At 39.3% G+C, this 17,240-nt stretch overlaps 2 protein-coding genes across 2 annotated transcripts; one reads left to right on the top strand and one right to left on the bottom strand.

Annotated features, from left to right (window-relative positions):
• Positions 1–105: 105 nt before the first annotated feature.
• LOC122307219 (aminopeptidase P1) lies at positions 106–14,912 on the top strand. Its single transcript, XM_043119953.1, has 16 exons — positions 106–311; positions 992–1,055; positions 1,345–1,484; positions 8,105–8,389; positions 8,588–8,710; positions 9,001–9,318; positions 9,604–9,690; positions 9,907–9,974; positions 10,703–10,769; positions 11,264–11,398; positions 11,569–11,649; positions 12,615–12,669; positions 12,803–12,907; positions 13,191–13,262; positions 13,835–13,959; positions 14,540–14,912. The coding sequence occupies exons 1-16, from the start codon at positions 219–221 to the stop codon at positions 14,699–14,701; spliced, it is 1,980 nt and encodes a 659-aa protein (XP_042975887.1). The 5' UTR covers positions 106–218; the 3' UTR covers positions 14,702–14,912.
• A 249-nt stretch (positions 14,913–15,161) lies between these two features.
• LOC122307228 (anthocyanidin 3-O-glucosyltransferase 5-like) lies at positions 15,162–17,016 on the bottom strand. The gene has a single exon (XM_043119965.1). The coding sequence runs from the start codon at positions 16,835–16,837 to the stop codon at positions 15,335–15,337; it is 1,503 nt and encodes a 500-aa protein (XP_042975899.1). The 5' UTR covers positions 16,838–17,016; the 3' UTR covers positions 15,162–15,334.
• Between the last annotated feature and the right edge of the window lie 224 nt (positions 17,017–17,240).

The raw sequence follows: 17,240 nt of genomic DNA, 5'->3' as shown, positions 1-17,240 counted from the left end.
TAGATGTTAGATAATGAGTAGAAGAATTTAATTATTTAAAAAAATTTTTCAAAAAATTAAAATAAAAGAAAATGCGGTGTGTAAGCAAGCCATATGAATAGTATAGCTATACAAGTCTTCCTGAACTTGCTCAAAAACTTTCTATCCGAGAACCAAAAAGCTCGTCAAGATCGCGAAGAGAAGGGAGATCGGGAAAAGTGCGAGAGAGAAACAGAGAGATGGAAGACACTCTGGGTGCTTTGAGGTCTCTAATGGCTTCTTACTCTCCGCCTCTCGCTGCCTTGGTTGTACCTTCCGAAGATTATCATCAGGTTTTGCCTCCTTTTTCTCTTTTATTTCTCTCTTTTCCGACATCTCATTTCCATATAATATTTAGTGATTCCATCATTATTTTCATACGTTTTTTTTTTGTATATAATTCTTTATTCATGAATTTCTGATGATTTGGAGAGAAAATCTTATTCAATAATTGGCTGTAGAAAACACATTCCCATTAGTCGTGAATATTGTGCTATGACCTTCCTGCGAAATCTATTCGATACTTATGTATGATATATTATTTATACACTGCGGATATAACAACGGTGCAAAATCGCTTGGCGCCACGAAATTCGCCTTTAAATTTGGAATTTTCATGGGATAAATACATTTATAATAAGAATCGTAAATTGAAGCCTCCAATTTCATCAAAACTTAATTCCATGCTGCCACATACAGCTCTAGTCTTTTCCTTTTTAATGCAGTCTCAGTTGTAGACAATGCCACTGTTCTTGGCTGTGTCAATAGCGCCTTTAGCAGTTCAGAAGTTTGATCTTACATCATTTATGATACTATTTTTGTAAATCTGTTTCTGGCAGTTGCTTTTTCCTCTTAATATCTCTACTGAATTTGACTTTTTTTTGTTGCACACAATTTAGCATTACGGTATTTCAATGTAGTATTTTACTTTTACTGTTTTTTTTTTCAATGCGTAATTTGTTTGTTGCTGCAGAGCGAGTATGTGTCTGATCGAGACAAGAGGCGTGAATTTGTTTCTGGCTTCACTGGAAGTGCGGGTCAGTTTTAAGTTTAAGAAACAATTACCACTATAAGTTGGATTATATATATATATATATATAAATGTATGTAGGTATATGCAATCAGTATACACTACCACCATACTCTCTTAAGACAAGCTCGTTCATAGAAAACGCATGATTTTTTTTCATATATATCTTAAGATGTGCTGGTTGGGGTTTTTATTTTTATTTTAGCATAGCATTAAACTCATTGTGAATGACGTTCTAATTACTATAGGTAGATGCCTTTTGCATCAAATTCACTACCTTTATCGATTTCATTCAGGTTTGGCACTTATAACGATGAAAGAAGCACTGCTGTGGACAGATGGGCGTTACTTCTTGCAGGCAACAAAAGAACTTAGTGATCAATGGAAGCTAATGCGTATTGGAGAGGATCCAGCTGTAGATGTCTGGTTGGCAGATGTGAGTTACTATCTTTTCAAAATTATATATGAATTATTCTTGGAGGTTAAGCTTCTGATAATCTTCCCTGTTCAAATAGATAAAAATGTAAATTTCTGAGGAGCACTTTAATTTTTGTTCTGAAAATTGTACGAGCCCTTTCTTTGAGTGGATCCTCTGCTGGTCTTTCTGCCTAAATTGCTAATTCAGGCGGTTAATATTTGTTCTGATTCTTTATTTGACTTTTCTTTTGTAATCTTTCTCAGTCTAAAATTTGAATCTCGTGATCATTGTTACTATCATAGATTTTATTTTCTTTCTATAGTCCTCTTTAAATTGGATTCATGAATCTTGTTATGTAACTTTTATATATCAATCCAACTTCAATCGAAGAATGTGATTTTGATTTGATTTAGAATTCCTATTCAAATGCCTATTTTCATAAGGTTGGACTCACTGACTCCAACCTCATTCTAAAGTCTCTATCTGGTGATCACTTAATTTCACAAATTTTTTTTTTTTTTTTGATAAGTAATATGATATTTCATTGATAAAAGGATAGGCATAGCCCAAGTACACTAGAGGTATACAAAAGCATACACCTTTTTAGGAACTAGTAACCGTTACAAGGAAATCATGAAAACTAAGCCCATTTAAATCCAACGCAATAGCCCACAAAAACAAAGTCTTCCAAAAGAAACTCCTAAACTCTTCCAAGGAACGTTCATGATCCTCAAATAGTCTCTCATTGCGTTCACTCCAAATACACCAAAGAATACAAATAAGGGCCATTTTCCAAACAACTACAATCTGTGGTGTCCCAGTGATACCTCTCTAGCATGCCAGAAGATCAACCACCCGGCCTGGCATCACCCACGCTAATTCCATCTTGCTGAAAAAATAGTTCCATGTCTCTAGCAAACTGATAGTGTAGAAGAAGATGATCCACCGTTTCCCCACTCTTTTGACACAAACAGCACCAGTCCGTTATAACAAGTTCTCTTCTCCTCATATTATCATTAGTCAGTATCTTGCCTAAGGCGGCTGTCCACACAAAAAAAGCAGTCTTTGTAGGAGCTTTAGTCCTCCAGATATTCTTCCAAGAGAAGGAATGTCCTTGTTGCCCAATAATAGAAACATAAAACGAGCGTACGGTGAATTTTCCTTTCCTAGAGGGTTTCCAAATCAGCACATCTTCAGTTGTGGCAGCAATAGGAATATTATATAGCAAGTTAAAAAAATCCACCAGCATGTTCACTTCCCAGTCATGTACCTCCCGATTTAGGCTGATATTCCACTCTTGTGAACCTTGTATAGTTACCCTTAAATCAGCCACCATGGCATTTGGATCCCTTGCAATACTATAAATAGCGGAATAAGCCTCCTGCAACACTGTGTCACCCACCCAATTATCCTTCCAAAAGCGTATCCTTCTTCCATCCCCAAGCTCAATCGAGTATTACTAGCAAAAGAATCTCATCCTTTCCGTATGAACTTCCACAACCCCACTCCATAGGACCCCCTTCCCTCTTTTGAACACCAACCCCCCGTTTCACAACCATATTTCAAGTCTATCACCCCTTTCCATAGAGCTCCCCTCTCATTGTTATAACGCCATAGCCATTTACCTAGTAAAGACCTATTAAGAATCCTCACATTCCTAACCCCCAGTCCGCCATCTCTCATGGGATTGCACACCTTATCCCAGCCCACTAAATGAAACTTAAACTTCTCTCCTATTCCACTCCATAAAAAGTCACGTCGAAGTTTTTCCATTCTACATGCAATGCTAGCAGGAAGAGGGAACAGAGGCAAATAGTATGTGGGAAGATTTGAAAGAGTGCTCTTAATAAGAGTGAGCCACCCCCCTTTGGATAAATATAACCTTTTCTAACCGGCCAACCTACGCTCAAATTTTTCCAAAACCCCATCCCAAATGGACTTAGCTTTGAAAGAAGCCCCCAATGGGAGCCCAAGATACTTCATCGGCAAGGAAGAGACCACGCATCCCAATGTGTTAGCCAATTTGCTTATGTTACTTACATCCCCTACTGCGACCATTTCTGTCTTACCAAGATTAATCTTCAATCCGGAAATAGCTTCAAAACAAAGTAGAATAGCTTTCAGTGATTGAATATGTCCTGCATTTGCCTCACAGAACAGCAAGGTATCATTTGCAAATAAAATGTGAGAAATAGTGATTTGGTTGTGTGAATCTCCCACCGAGAAACCAGAAAAAAACCCTCCTCCTACTGCCACCGTCACCATTCTACTCAAAGCCTCCATGACTACTACAAATAAAAGTGGTCATAATGGATCTCCTTGTCGTAGCCGTCGCAAATTGTTAAAGAAGCCCACAGGTTCTCCGTTTACCAAAATCGAGAAACGTGCCGTTGACACATAATGCCTTATCCACTTCCTCCATCTTACCCCAAACCCACATCTACTCAACATGTACATAAGAAAGTCCCAGTTAACATGATCGTATGCCTTTTCCATATCTAGCTTACAAAGAATACCTGGAATTCCTGACTTGATTCTGCTGTCCAAACATTCATTGGTAATGAGAACCAAATCTAGTATTTGTCTCCCCCTTATAAAGGCATTTTGCGATTTAGAGATAATCTTTTCCATTACCGTGCTCATTCTATTTGCCAGCACCTTCGACAATAACTTATAAACACTGCCTACAAGACCGATCGGTCTGAAATCTTGTATTTCTATTGCACCAGCCTTTTTAGGGACTAAGGCGATAAAGGTAGCATTTAGACTTTTTTCAAATTTTCCATGAGTGAAAAATTCCTGGAAAACCAGCATAACATCTTCTCTCACCACCTCCCAACAAGTTTGGAAAAAAGCCATATTGAAACCATCCGGGCCTAGAGCTTTTTCTTTATTCAATTTCCTAAGAACGTCATGTACCTCTTCCTCTTCAAAAGGTCTCTCCAACCACACCATACTAGCTTGGTCAATACTCTCAAAAGTTAGTCCATCCACCTTAGGTCTCCATGCAATAGGTTCTGACAATAAGTTTTCAAAATGGCCAGCTACATATTCCTTCATTTCCGCCTGATCTGACGAGGTAATACCATCAATATTCAGAGACTCAATGGTATTGAACCTCCTATGTGCATTAGCTATGCGGTGGAAAAACTTAGTACATTTATCCTCCTCCCGAAGCCATAAAGCCCTTGACTTTTGCCTTCAAGAAATCTCCTCCAATAAGGTCAATCTTTCGAGTTCAGTTACTACTTGCTCTTTTCGGTTGTTCTCGTTGTCTACTCCCTCCAAGCTTTGCAATTCTTGCAATAAGCAATTTTTCTATTTAGTTATCTCACCAAACTCCTGCTCATTCCAATTCTTCAAATCTTTCTTCAAAGCTTTCAATTTTCCAGCCAACACCTTACTCAGATTACCCTCAAATACATAAGAATTCCACCAATTTCTAACCAAATCCACAAACCCCTCCTTTTTTAGCCACATCTTTTCAAACTTAAAAGGCCTCTTACCCCCTTGCACACCACTCCCATCTAGTAAAACAGGAAAATGGTCAGAGCATAACCTCTGAAGCCTCTTCTGGGTCAGATCTGGAAATTTCAGCTCCCACGAAGGAGAAATAAGAAACCTGTCCAGTCTTGACCAAGTGTACTCCCCTCCCATTAGGGGAATGTCCATAAGGCCTAGCTCAAAGATAAAGTCCGAGAACTCCACCATTGCTGAATTTTAACATCCCCTCGCTGATCTTTCGGAAGGAAATCTTGTTACATTAAAATCCCCTCCAATGCACCATGGGACCTCCCACCAAGAACAAAGTCCAGCCAGTTCATCCCACATCCTTTTCCTCTTCCTATCCAAATTAGGCCCATAGACCCCTAGCAAAGGCCCATAAAAACCCATCTTCTGAATTTTTGAAGGAACATCCCACTGCGTACTCCCCCATAAACTCATCGGTGCACTCCACAATCCTCTTATCCCACATAACCAAAATACCTCCCGAGGCCCCTTTCGATGGTAAGTATATCCACCCTACATATTGAAAACTCCAAATGCTTCTAATCATTCTTCTACTAATGATTTTCAGCTTTGTTTCCTGCAAACAAATGACATCCGCCTTCCATTGTCTTAACAAAGCTCTTATACGAAGACGTTTAACATTCCAACTCAGAATTTTTGGCTTCACTAACAAACTGCTCCAGCCCTTCCTTTATTTCTTCCCCTACTCTCACTTCCCTCCTTTTCATCGTAATTTATGGACCACGTCAAGCGTTTCAGCTCCCTATCTCTTTTTGACCCCACACCCTGATGTCCTGCTGCTATGGCTGTAATTAAGGCTTTAAATTGCTCTTCGTACCCCTCACATGATTTCCCCAAACAGCTTTGAAGGTCCTCAACCTTTTTTAATAGCCAATCAGTGGAAATACTAGGGGAACCACGTTTAAAGGAGTGGGATCCTCTCCTACAACCTCCTCCTCCTCTATTGGAAAATTAATAGGATCATATAACATCAACATACCTTCCTCCTTTCCCGAAGAACACCCTCCATTCACCTCAGCCATTGTTTTGTCTTGTATCCCCTCACATGGCACCCCAAAGACCTCTTGTACCTCTTCAGACTGATGTAATGATGTAACCACCTGCTCTAATGGCTCAGAACAGGTCACCGGAATATTTTGTGAAGACCCTCCTTGGTCAGCTCCCGAACCATCACTGAAGAGATTGGGCTCAATCCTGTTGCTTAGAGCCTCCACCTCACTTTCCGGCGACTGTATGACCACCGGTGGGGCCTTGCCTGAGCCACCGCTCATGGTCGGCCGGTTCTGTTCCAGAACCACCCCAGGACTCGGGCCCATTAGAGTAGTATCGGGCTCCCCAAGCAGATCCTCAGTCCCACTGTTTAGAGCATCCACCTCCATTTCCGGCGACAGTACGACCACCGGCGGGGCCTCGCCTAAGCTGCCGCTCATGGTCGGTCGGTTCTGTGTCAGAACCACCCCAGGACTTGGGCCCACAGTAGCAGTATCGGATATCCTAGGTAGACTCGAAACACACTATTTTGGGTCTTTTTCATGCCAGTGCATGCCTTGGTTTTTGCTCAGGCCCAGTTCGTGTATCCCCTCGCCCACACCCAGCCCTTGAACCACCCCTTTGCCCTTTGGATCCGCCTCTCCTCCCTGGCCCACTTGTCTCTGTTTTCCAGCCCCAAACCCACTCTGTCCCTGCTTTCCAGCCTGTGAGCCGCAACCCACTATCTGGCCCGAAACCACTTCCATCCCTTTATTCTCCTTAGCACACCGTAACAGCCAACATATATTGACTTGCAATGCATCTACCTGACACTTCATCTCCTGCAAAGTACTCAATACACTTTCCTCATTCAGACTAGCACTAGCTCTACTAGCTTCCCCCTTAGCCTGCAACCCATCCCTTTGCATACCTACCCCTCCTTTAGCACCTGCCAAAGCCTCAGAATGATGTGAACCCCTGACATTACTTCTAGCTTGGAGCACCTCCTTGTAAGACCTGTAAGAAGAGCTTTGTGGTGGCTGTGAAACTGCACCACCAGTACAGCCAGCGTCCCTCAGTGCCTCCGCCACTTTCCTCCACTCCCTTCCTTCCCTATCCTCTGGAATAAACAAGAAGTTCCTGGATCCACCCCCCCATATTCCATCAGCTCAAGGAAACAACCTCTAGAGTTATTACGCTTTTGTGCAACATACCCCCTATCTCCTTCTCTATGCCCAGAAAAAAACTCCTTCCTACCAGTCTTCAAACAATCCTCTAAAGCTCTTAAGAACCACCTTGCCGTGCCTAATCTTAAGCTAACATTTTTCATCACCTTCCAACCTTTCTCAGTAAGATGAACCCAACTTCCCTCCCTTACTACCTCAAAAATCTTAGATTCAATCACCAAAGCTTCACCAGAAAGAAAGGGTGAAACTTTTCATCCTTAGAGTTTTGGTTGTACGGAGAGAAAATTTTTGGAGAGAATGATATAGAATTATTCCATGTACTAATTATTTTGATAGTAAATATGGAGTTTTATATAATATCAATAGACGTAGCCCTAGTACATAGGTCGTATACAGGAAAAACACCTAGTTGCAAATAAAAATTGGTACAAGGAAGTCATGGAGACTTTAGTCCATTAAAATCTATGGCTATGGCTCAAAGGAAAAAAGTTTTAGAAGAAAGTTCTAAGTTCATCCAGTGACCACTCGTGATTGTTCCTTTCCCTCTAGATACACCACAGTAGACAAATGTGGACCATCTTACACACAACTGCAATTTGAGTGTCGCCACTTAATCCTCTCCAGGTAGTCAGGAGATCCACTAACTTTGTAGGCATAACCCATGCTAAACTGACTCTGCTAAAGAAATCATACCACAGAGCGCTGTCAACCTCACAATAAAGTAGCAGATGGCCTACAGTTTCCTTTCCCTTTTGTTCATATAGCACCAATCTATAATGATAACCTAAGTTTCCTTAGGTTATCCATGGTGAGATGTCATTTAATAATTGGCTGCATAGAAGGAACTGTCCTCTATAAATTTAGTTGTTGCCATAAATATGCCTTTTTAGTGTATATTAAATTGCGTTTTTTTGCTATATCAAGTGGAATTTGTGGTTTTTTTTTTATTAGAATCTGCCAAAGGAAGCTGCCATTGGTGTTGATCCTTGGTGTGTGTCAGTGGACACTGCACAAAGATGGGAGCGTGCTTTTGCCAAAAAACAGCAGAAGCTGGTTCAAACTTCTAAAAATTTGGTTGATGAAGTTTGGAAAAATCAGCCACCACTGGAAATTAATCCTGTTAATATACATCCATTGGAATTTGCTGGTTGTTCTGCCATAGACAAGTTGAATGATTTGAGAGAAAATCTCATAAAGCAGAAAGCTCGTGGCATGATCATTACAACACTTGATGAGGTGAATTTGTATTTTTCAAAACTTATATCCTTTCTGCTCTTACAGCACTCAGGGGCACCCATTCACCCTTTAATAAGATTGCTTTACTGATAAAAAAAAAATATCGTGGTTGGGAATTTCTTGAGATTTGAGCCTCTAATGGCCGTTCAGATACTTTATCCTTGATTCTTTCATGTCAGTATATTTGCTATTGTACAGGTTGCTTGGTTATATAACATTCGTGGGAGCGATGTATCCTATTGCCCAGTTGTTCATGCATTTGCTATAGTAACATCCAACTCTGCTTTCTTTTATGTGGATGGGAGAAAGGTGTCTTCTGAGGTGAGATTATAAAATTGAATTTTTTCAATCTTCCTGCACTTTCTTTGAAAAGATTAATAAATTAAAAAAGCAAAATTATGAGAACGGTAGTTAATTATTTTCCTGTAGTTACTTATCAAGAAAAGTTATTTTTCTGTAATTAGTGATACATTTAATCAATCCTGTATCTGATATAGCTGTTGAAACTGTGTTGTCCTCCATGCTCCAACTTTTATTCTTGTAGCCAAATTTGACCACGAAGTGTTGATCTAATTGAACTGGTACACTTTTCTGACAAATGCTGTATGCAGGTAAAGTCTTATATGGAGGAGAATGGAATTGAAGTTCGGGAGTACAGTGCAGTGAGTTCAGATGTGGCCTTGCTTGCATCTAATCAACTCAACCCCTCATATACCGTTAAAGGAACTCAAGCGGAAGTCAAGAGTGAGACAAAAAATAATCCCATTGAGTCCGACGTAATGGGAAATGGCACGGAGGGAATTGAAGAAAATAGTTTTGACCTCATATGGATTGACCCCAGTTCATGCTGCCATGCTTTGTATTCAAAACTGGATGCAGATAAGGTTCTTCTGCAGCCATCACCTTTGGCTCTTGCAAAAGCTATTAAGGTAGTGTATGCACTTCCTATCCAAAGAAGATTATATATGGCCCTTCCCACACACAGTTACTTGTACCTCTTTTGTATAAATAAAATTTGTTTTCTGATAAAGAAAAAAGTTACTTATACCTCTTTTGATTCTCGCTATTCTTGGCTTGTTTCAAGCATAAAAGATCATGAGCCTCATGAGAATATCAAAGCAAATCAAATTATTTTATTTGATCATGTTTGTTGCGTTTTTAAGCACTACAATCTATTTGTATCTTACTTATTGACTGATTGTTATAATTTTTAGAACCCGGTTGAGTTGGAAGGATTAAAGAAGGCACACATTCGGGATGGTGCAGCTGTTGTGCAATATCTTGCCTGGTTAGATATTCAGGTATGCTGTGAAACTCCTGTGCCCATAAATTAGTATATTCTCTGGATAGTACATGCATACACTCTCTGGTTGTCTAAGGCCCTCTTTATCTCTCTTAGATATTGTAGTTTTCCATGCTTGTAACAAAAAGATCTTGTAGGTTTCCAAGTTTACATTTGCTAGCATATGAGACAAAACTCAAGGCCTGAAATTGATTTCTAATCTTATTTATTGCAGATGCAGGAGATTTATGGTGCTTCTGGTTACTTTTTGGAGGGAGTAAGAGTGAACCGGAAAAAGCATTCGTGAGTTTATTATTCTAATTGATTTTGGTAATTTTTGTCATGGATTTAGTCAGCTGAATCAGGCTGATTTTGAGTTTATTTTATGGCTATTATCTCCGTGAAAGATGACATCATATGACTTGTTGATACCGGATATGGATTTATGTTTAAGACAAATAAATTGTTGATACAGTTACATGAACCAAAACTTCACCTTGTAACAGTGAGTATTGTGACAATAATGCATGGGAAGCATTAACTTTAATGCACGTTCTGCACTAGCTTCCACTTGAATAGTCATAAATTAATTCTAGATAATTAACTAATATTACGTAAGATGATATCTCGAAACAGAGGGTATAAATTGAGACTTTTGGTAGTTTGAGGGCGGAATGTATCAATTTTGGTAATTTGAGGTGCAAATTGCAAAACGCATGGCAGTTGAAGGGTGCAAATTAACTAATATTACATAAAATGTACCCCCCCCCCCCCCCCCCCCCCCCAAACAACCAAAAAAAAAAAAAAAAAAAATTCATGGTGCACTTGACATGATATAATGGGTGGAACTTGTGCTTTACTCATGGCCTATTTTCTCAGAGCAGACTGTTCTCGGTTTAAGATTATTTGTTATGCTGTATCGGTTCATTTTTTGGGCTGCAGTTCAAAATGGTCTGAACATATTCTCAGTGAGAGGAGTTAACATGTTGCTGATCCATTTTTCTGCACGTTGTTACAATGAACTATGGTAGGGAAACCATGAGGCTGACAGAGGTGACTGCAAGTGATAAACTGGAGGGATTTCGAGCTTCAAAAGAGGTAATGCCCTCTCCACATAAGACTTTTATATATGACTAATTAGATAGCTAAAGCGTGAGTTAAGACATCACATGAAATAAAAACTTTCATCATACCTTTTCTTTTTGATAAATAAAAACTTTCATCATACCCTATTTGAAGCAACAAAACCTGTTCTATGTGAATTTGAACGTTCACTTGATGAAATGCTTCATGTTATCGTCTTCTTTGGGCTGATTTTTTTTAATGGTAAGATTTGGTTCCAATGAATCAAGTTGAGATATCTCTGATATTTTTCTCGTTTCATTTTATTTGAAAGCATGATTTAGGTGTGCAATTCTCTTTGTAAATTTAAAGCTAACCAAGTTAAAGAATCCCAAACAAATACAAGGATTGAAGTTAAAAAGGAAGGCCCCGAATTGGTTGCCGGAATATGAACTGTGTAATGCAGTTTATGTTGTCTCAGTGCCTGTGCTGATTTACATTATTGGATTTTTTTTGTGTTATGATTGCAGTATTTCAGAGGCTTGAGTTTTCCTACCATTTCATCAGTTGGTCCAAATGCAGCAATCATCCATTATGCACCACGGGCAGAAACGTGTGCCGAATTTGATCCAGACAGAATATATCTTTTCGACTCGGGAGCACAGGTTTGTCAAATGTCTCCAACAATTTACTTCTAAAAATGAAATTATCATAATTAGCTTGAAACATTGCCTTAACTTATGTTTTTAATAAATGTCCTCTTTTATATTTCAGTTTACTGAAATATCTTGATGCTTCTGTTTATTTGTTGACAATGTCGATGGTGTGTTTGAAGTATCTAGATGGAACAACTGATATAACACGAACGGTTCATTTTGGAAAACCTTCAGAACATGAGAAATCATGCTATACTGCAGTAAGTGTCTTCCACTTCATTTGGTAGTTTGGTTTGTCCCTACTTTTATGATTATCATTTTTGTTTGAAATATGACTACCCTCCCTGAGTACCATTTATAATCAATGCTGCTGCAGATGTGCCCAATACTGACTTTTTGCACCAAATCACTGGCCTGACAACACATAGTAGCTGTACAATCTTAAGTAGTCAATCACCAGAATTGTTTTATTGTCTTCGTCAGCGGAACCTACTATAGATTTTCTATAATAAATTCTTTTTCCATTCTAGGATTAAGATTTTAACTATCCATAAGAACTTGTTTTTACATCATTGAAAACTAAGCAACAGAATACTAAGGCCTGGTTAGATGGTGAGATGAGATGAGATGAGATGATTTGTGAATAGTAGTGAAATGGTTTGAGTTGAGGTGTTCTATGGATTTTGGGAAAGGAGAGAAAAAGTTGAATAAAAATATTATAAAGTCAAAACATTGTTAGAATAGAATTTTTTAATATTACTTTTGTTTTGAGATTTAAATTTTTTTTTTTTTTGGCATTTTGTTGGGAAGTTTGGGAAAGTTGTAATGATTAGCTAATGATTAAATGAAAAAGTTGAATATTTAAAATTGAAAAGTGTTTGTATTTGTGGTGTTTGAATATTGAGATAAGATGGGATGAGATGAGATGAGATGCTCTTGCTATCCAATTCAGAGATGAGATGAGATGGTTTTAGATAAAAGATAAAAGTTAAATAAAATATTGTTGTTATTGTTTTGGGATTTGAAAAAGTTGAATTGTTTATTATATTTTGTATGGGAATTTGAGAAAGTTGTAATGATGAGATAAGATGAGATGAGTTGAGATGAGGTGAGATCATCTCCCAATCCAAACCAGGTTATATGTATGAATGTATATATGTGTTCTTTTTGGTGAACCATAAGTTTGATTTGTGAAAATTTTCTTAATTTGATTCATTTTGTGCAGGTCCTCAAGGGTCATATTGCTCTTGGAAATGCTCGATTTCCTAATGGAACTAATGGTATAACAAGTTTCATTTTTTCCTTTTGTGCGTAACTTTTTCACATTCAAATGAGCAACTTTTAGAAGTCTGTCTGTAAATCTGCTCAACTTGAAGATGAAATAGAAACGTTTGCATCTGCTTGCCTTTTCAGGTCAGGCCCTAGACATTCTTGCTCGAGTTCCTCTGTGGAAGGATGGTCTTGATTACCGACATGGTACTGGTCATGGAATTGGGTCTTACCTAAACGTTCATGAAGGTAGTGATGAATGAAAACTTCTTGCCTTTGACTATGCTGTACCCAGTTTTATTCTAGTTAATCACCTGCCTTCTTTTTTTTTTTTTTTTCGAAAAAATCTATTCGTCATCCATTTTCTCATCATCTCATCGTGTGGTATTTGATGATAGGTTCGCAAGTGAAATATAATAAATAGTCTCTAATTATTTAATGCCACATCATGGGATGATGAGAATTGGGATGATGAGAATTGAGATGATGAGTAGCATTCCTCTTTTTTTTTTTTTTTCCCTTCAATGTGCAGGACCCCATTTAATTAGTTTCAGACCACAGGCTCGAAATGTGCCACTACAAGCATCCATGACTGTAACAGATGGTTAGTATTCTTGCCATTGATTATTGTTCTGTTCTAAAACAACAAATCGGTATTTACCATTCTTGGGATAGCCACATGGACCACCCATTTTATTTGGTTGATTCGATCCGGGAAATCCAAGCAGAATGGCAGACGTAGGTGTTCACACTTAGAAATTCTAACACCACAGTGTACTATGATCCTTTTTGGAAACCAGTGGTAAAATGCTCGGGAATCTCAAATTTGTTTTTCTATCGTTCTCTTATTTTGGGTTATTGTGTTTTGTTTCTTGCTGCTCAGCCCGGACTGCTGTGCATGCATGCCTGTTCTTTGAGTTATCGACTAGTATTTTGCTGAGGCATTTTTTTGTGCAAAGACTTTTGGGACTGTAGTCCACACTGGTGGGTTGGTAAAAATGCTGCACAAGATAAGGAGTTGTTTGACTTGCTGTTATAGTTTAAACTGGATCAGAAATTCTGAATCATATAATTATATGCTGGTTCTGGATTTGTTTCCTCCAACTCAATCTTTTCCTGAGTTTTTACCAGACCATTGCAACTTTTATGACAATGGATCTGAATTACAATTTTCAGAACCTGGTTACTATGAGGATGGGAACTTTGGTATAAGATTGGAGAATGTGCTTATCATCAAGGAGGCTGATACAAAATTCAACTTTGGTGATAAGGGTTACTTGTCTTTTGAACACATAACATGGGTAAGTTTTTGCGGTTCCTCATACTTCGAAGTGGAAAAAAATATAATTTGCCCTTACTTTTATATTCTGTTCACCCCTTTTATTCTATAGCTCATACTTGAAAGGAATGCTGTTGTCAGAGTATCTAAATAATAATAATATTAATATGATTTTCCGTGGGTGTTACTTCTACATTTATGTGTGAAAGTCGAGAAACAAATGTGCAGTCTATGCCAAATCAAATGCATCCTTGAAAAGCTTAAAGAGTTATGCTACTTGCGTGATGTTCTTCTGCATACAAACCTTATAAAATGCAAATATGCAATCTGTGCCAATGGTTTTGTGCAAGTAGAATTTCTCTAGAAGTCTTGTACTCCCGTTTAGTTAGGTATTTGAGTTTGAAACATTAGTTATTCTGTATTTTTCATTCCATACACTAGGACACAGATTTTGACCATTGCGATCCATTCAATGCAATCCTGAATTTTTATTTAGTGTTTAAATTGGTGGATGTTTTCTGGAATTGAAAGAGTTTGATCCAATGTTTGCATGGTTATCTATGTTTTTGAATCTAATATCTGCTGATTCATTTTATTTTCAGGCACCATACCAGAGAAAGCTGATTGACTTGAGCCTTTTAGTTCCTGAAGAGATAGATTGGCTAGATAGCTACCATTCAAAGTGTAGGGATATTCTGTCCCCCCACTTAAATGAATCTGAGAAGGCATGGCTGAAGAATGCCACTGAACCTGTAGGCGTTTAAGGCTATACCCAACACAGAATAAACCTGTGGTAAAACTTGTCTTTTACATATTGATTTCAATACTTGATGTCTTTGGGCCATACTATTTCGTATGCTCGGCTCAATCTCCATGGTGTTTATGATTTAGAAGCTTATCCTTCTATTTATGCTGTTCATATCACTGACACTTTTATAATCGATTATGCTACCGGATTCCAACTTGGCCTGCAAATGGTATAAGATTCCACGTAGAGATGGATAGTCCAAAATCTCTTGCTCCGGGCCTTGCCTGGACACATTCAGGCTGCAGCCACTTTGGAGGTTGTGTGGAATGAATTACAAAGTTGCTTCTGCGTCTTAATCTCAAATTTTTACAAATTTTTGTCGTTTCTTATAGAAATCAAATATTTAGTGATGGGTCGCATAGAAATTTGAGAGTCAAATCTATCATGGGTGTTGAATTCTATGGCAACCTGAAAAGTGTCAAACGAAAATCTTAAGAAATCTCGGTACATCATAAATAGTTTGAACTACAACTCGCATTAATAAGAAAGGACAGATACAACTTGTCTATATATATGCATTAATAATTTAAGAAGAACTGCAATCGATTTTGTCCGCTGTGAAATTATAACTCCTTTTGAGGGAACTTGCTTACGGACCCTTCACTATCTGGCTTTGAGACTTCATTAAGCATTGCTTTGCCAAGTAAGACATGGCATTGAAGGAACCACCACCCTCAACTAAGGCCTTTTTCGCGCTGATTTTAAGTTCCTTAACTCTAACCCTCATAGCCTTACCTTCCGGGTCCTCCATAACTTTTCTCACCATCATCTCAATCTCCACCCTTCCTACTACTCCTGTAGTCGGTGCAATCTTTGGCCGAACTGCCACTCCCACCTCCTCAGCTAGTTTTGTTGCATTCATTTTTTGCTCCGCGCAGAGAGGCCACGTTATCATTGGCACGCCGCTCAGTATACTCTCCAGCAACGAGTTCCACCCACAGTGAGATAAGAACCCTCCCGTAGATCGATGGCTAAGGATTTCCGATTGTGGAGCCCATTGGGTGACCACAATTCCCAAATTCCCCATCCGATGCCAGAACCCATGGGGCAAGTAATTCAAGGCGTCGTTGCCTCTACCATCTTCAGACGAAACCTTCTTGCAGGGTGGGCGTAGCACCCAAATAAACCTCTGCTGGCTCTGTTCCAAACCCCAAGCAAGCTCAGTGATTTGCTGTGCCGAAAGCACCCCAAGACTCCCGAACGAAATATACAGCACAGATTCTATTGGTTGCTGGTCTAGCCAATCCAAAAGGTCGCTCTTCTTCGAAGCTGCAGAGGGTTCAACCTGTTTGATCAGCGGTCCAACTGCGTAAACGGGTACCGATCCGAAAGCTTCCTCCTCTCTCATGGCCTTAAGCGTCGTGGCATCTAAATCTTCCCATATGTTCACCAAAACCCCGTCACTTTTTCGTATCTCCGATCCCACTTGTACGAACATGTTGTATTCTTGTTTTGTCCGATCCAGCAGGGGGTCAACCACATCTTCCGGCCGAACGGCCATGCAACCCGGGATTCTTAACGGTTCATTTTGATCGATGTATTCTTCTATCTCCTTGTCAAGGATTGGCACGTATAGCATCAACGCGAGAGGCCACGCTGAGCGGACAAATACGTACTTCAACATGTGAAATTCATCGGCGACATCAAGAGCTGGAGTCCCGAAAACATCGACGATGATGGCAGTCGGGCTAGGCTTCAGGGTGGAGATACCGGACCGGAGAGTTGGCCCGATTTCGCGCATAACGGCGGTTAGTCTCGTGAAGATTGGAGCTTTGGGACCGACTTGGCCCCAGACGTCCACGGGTGGCAGTACGACGACGTGTAGGAGTTTCTGAGTGGTGGCCGATTGGATGAGTTGGGATTCGCCGGGTGAGGCGCCTGGAGATTCGAGGACGACGAAGAAGGTAATGTGGAAATTGTGATCGGCGACAAGGCGATTGCCCAGCTCAAGGTTACAGACAAGGTGGCCAACGCCGGGGCTAGAGACAATAACCGCGTGTGGCTTTGATGCGTTGTCCATGGAAGCGAAGGGGACGATCAATACGGTAAGGTTGGTAAATTTTTCTATCGAGAGAAGAATATAATTAAGCATTGTTGGAGATGCGAGGTGTACTTATCCAGATGTTGCGTTTATCGATTCGACTTTTTTCGCAGAAAAGAAAGAAGATCCAAACATAGTCTTACTGTAGAAGATATTTAAACAAACTGTCAAACACCTACAACTAACTTTCCCGAATCCACAATTCAAAGAGAGAGGTATGACATTTAGATCCACTTCAGAGATCATGTATGGCGGAAAACAATCCTTTAACCTCAAGCATAAAAGAGAGAAGATATGGATGGAACAGGAAATTCAATTTGGAGGCAAAATTCTAAAAAAAATATATTTTAAATATTTTTCTGTTGTAAAAGCCATGAATTATTATTCTTTGTTAATTTCGGAAAATTTGGCCCATAGCTCTGCTCTACGGCTACCATATCTAATTTATCCCTAT

The sequence above is a fragment of the Carya illinoinensis genome, chromosome 1 (assembly GCF_018687715.1).
Source record: "Carya illinoinensis cultivar Pawnee chromosome 1, C.illinoinensisPawnee_v1, whole genome shotgun sequence".
Lineage (NCBI taxonomy): Eukaryota > Viridiplantae > Streptophyta > Magnoliopsida > Fagales > Juglandaceae > Carya > Carya illinoinensis.
The sequence above is the reverse complement of the archived record's forward strand: the minus strand, read 5'-3'. Positions and strand labels throughout refer to the sequence as shown.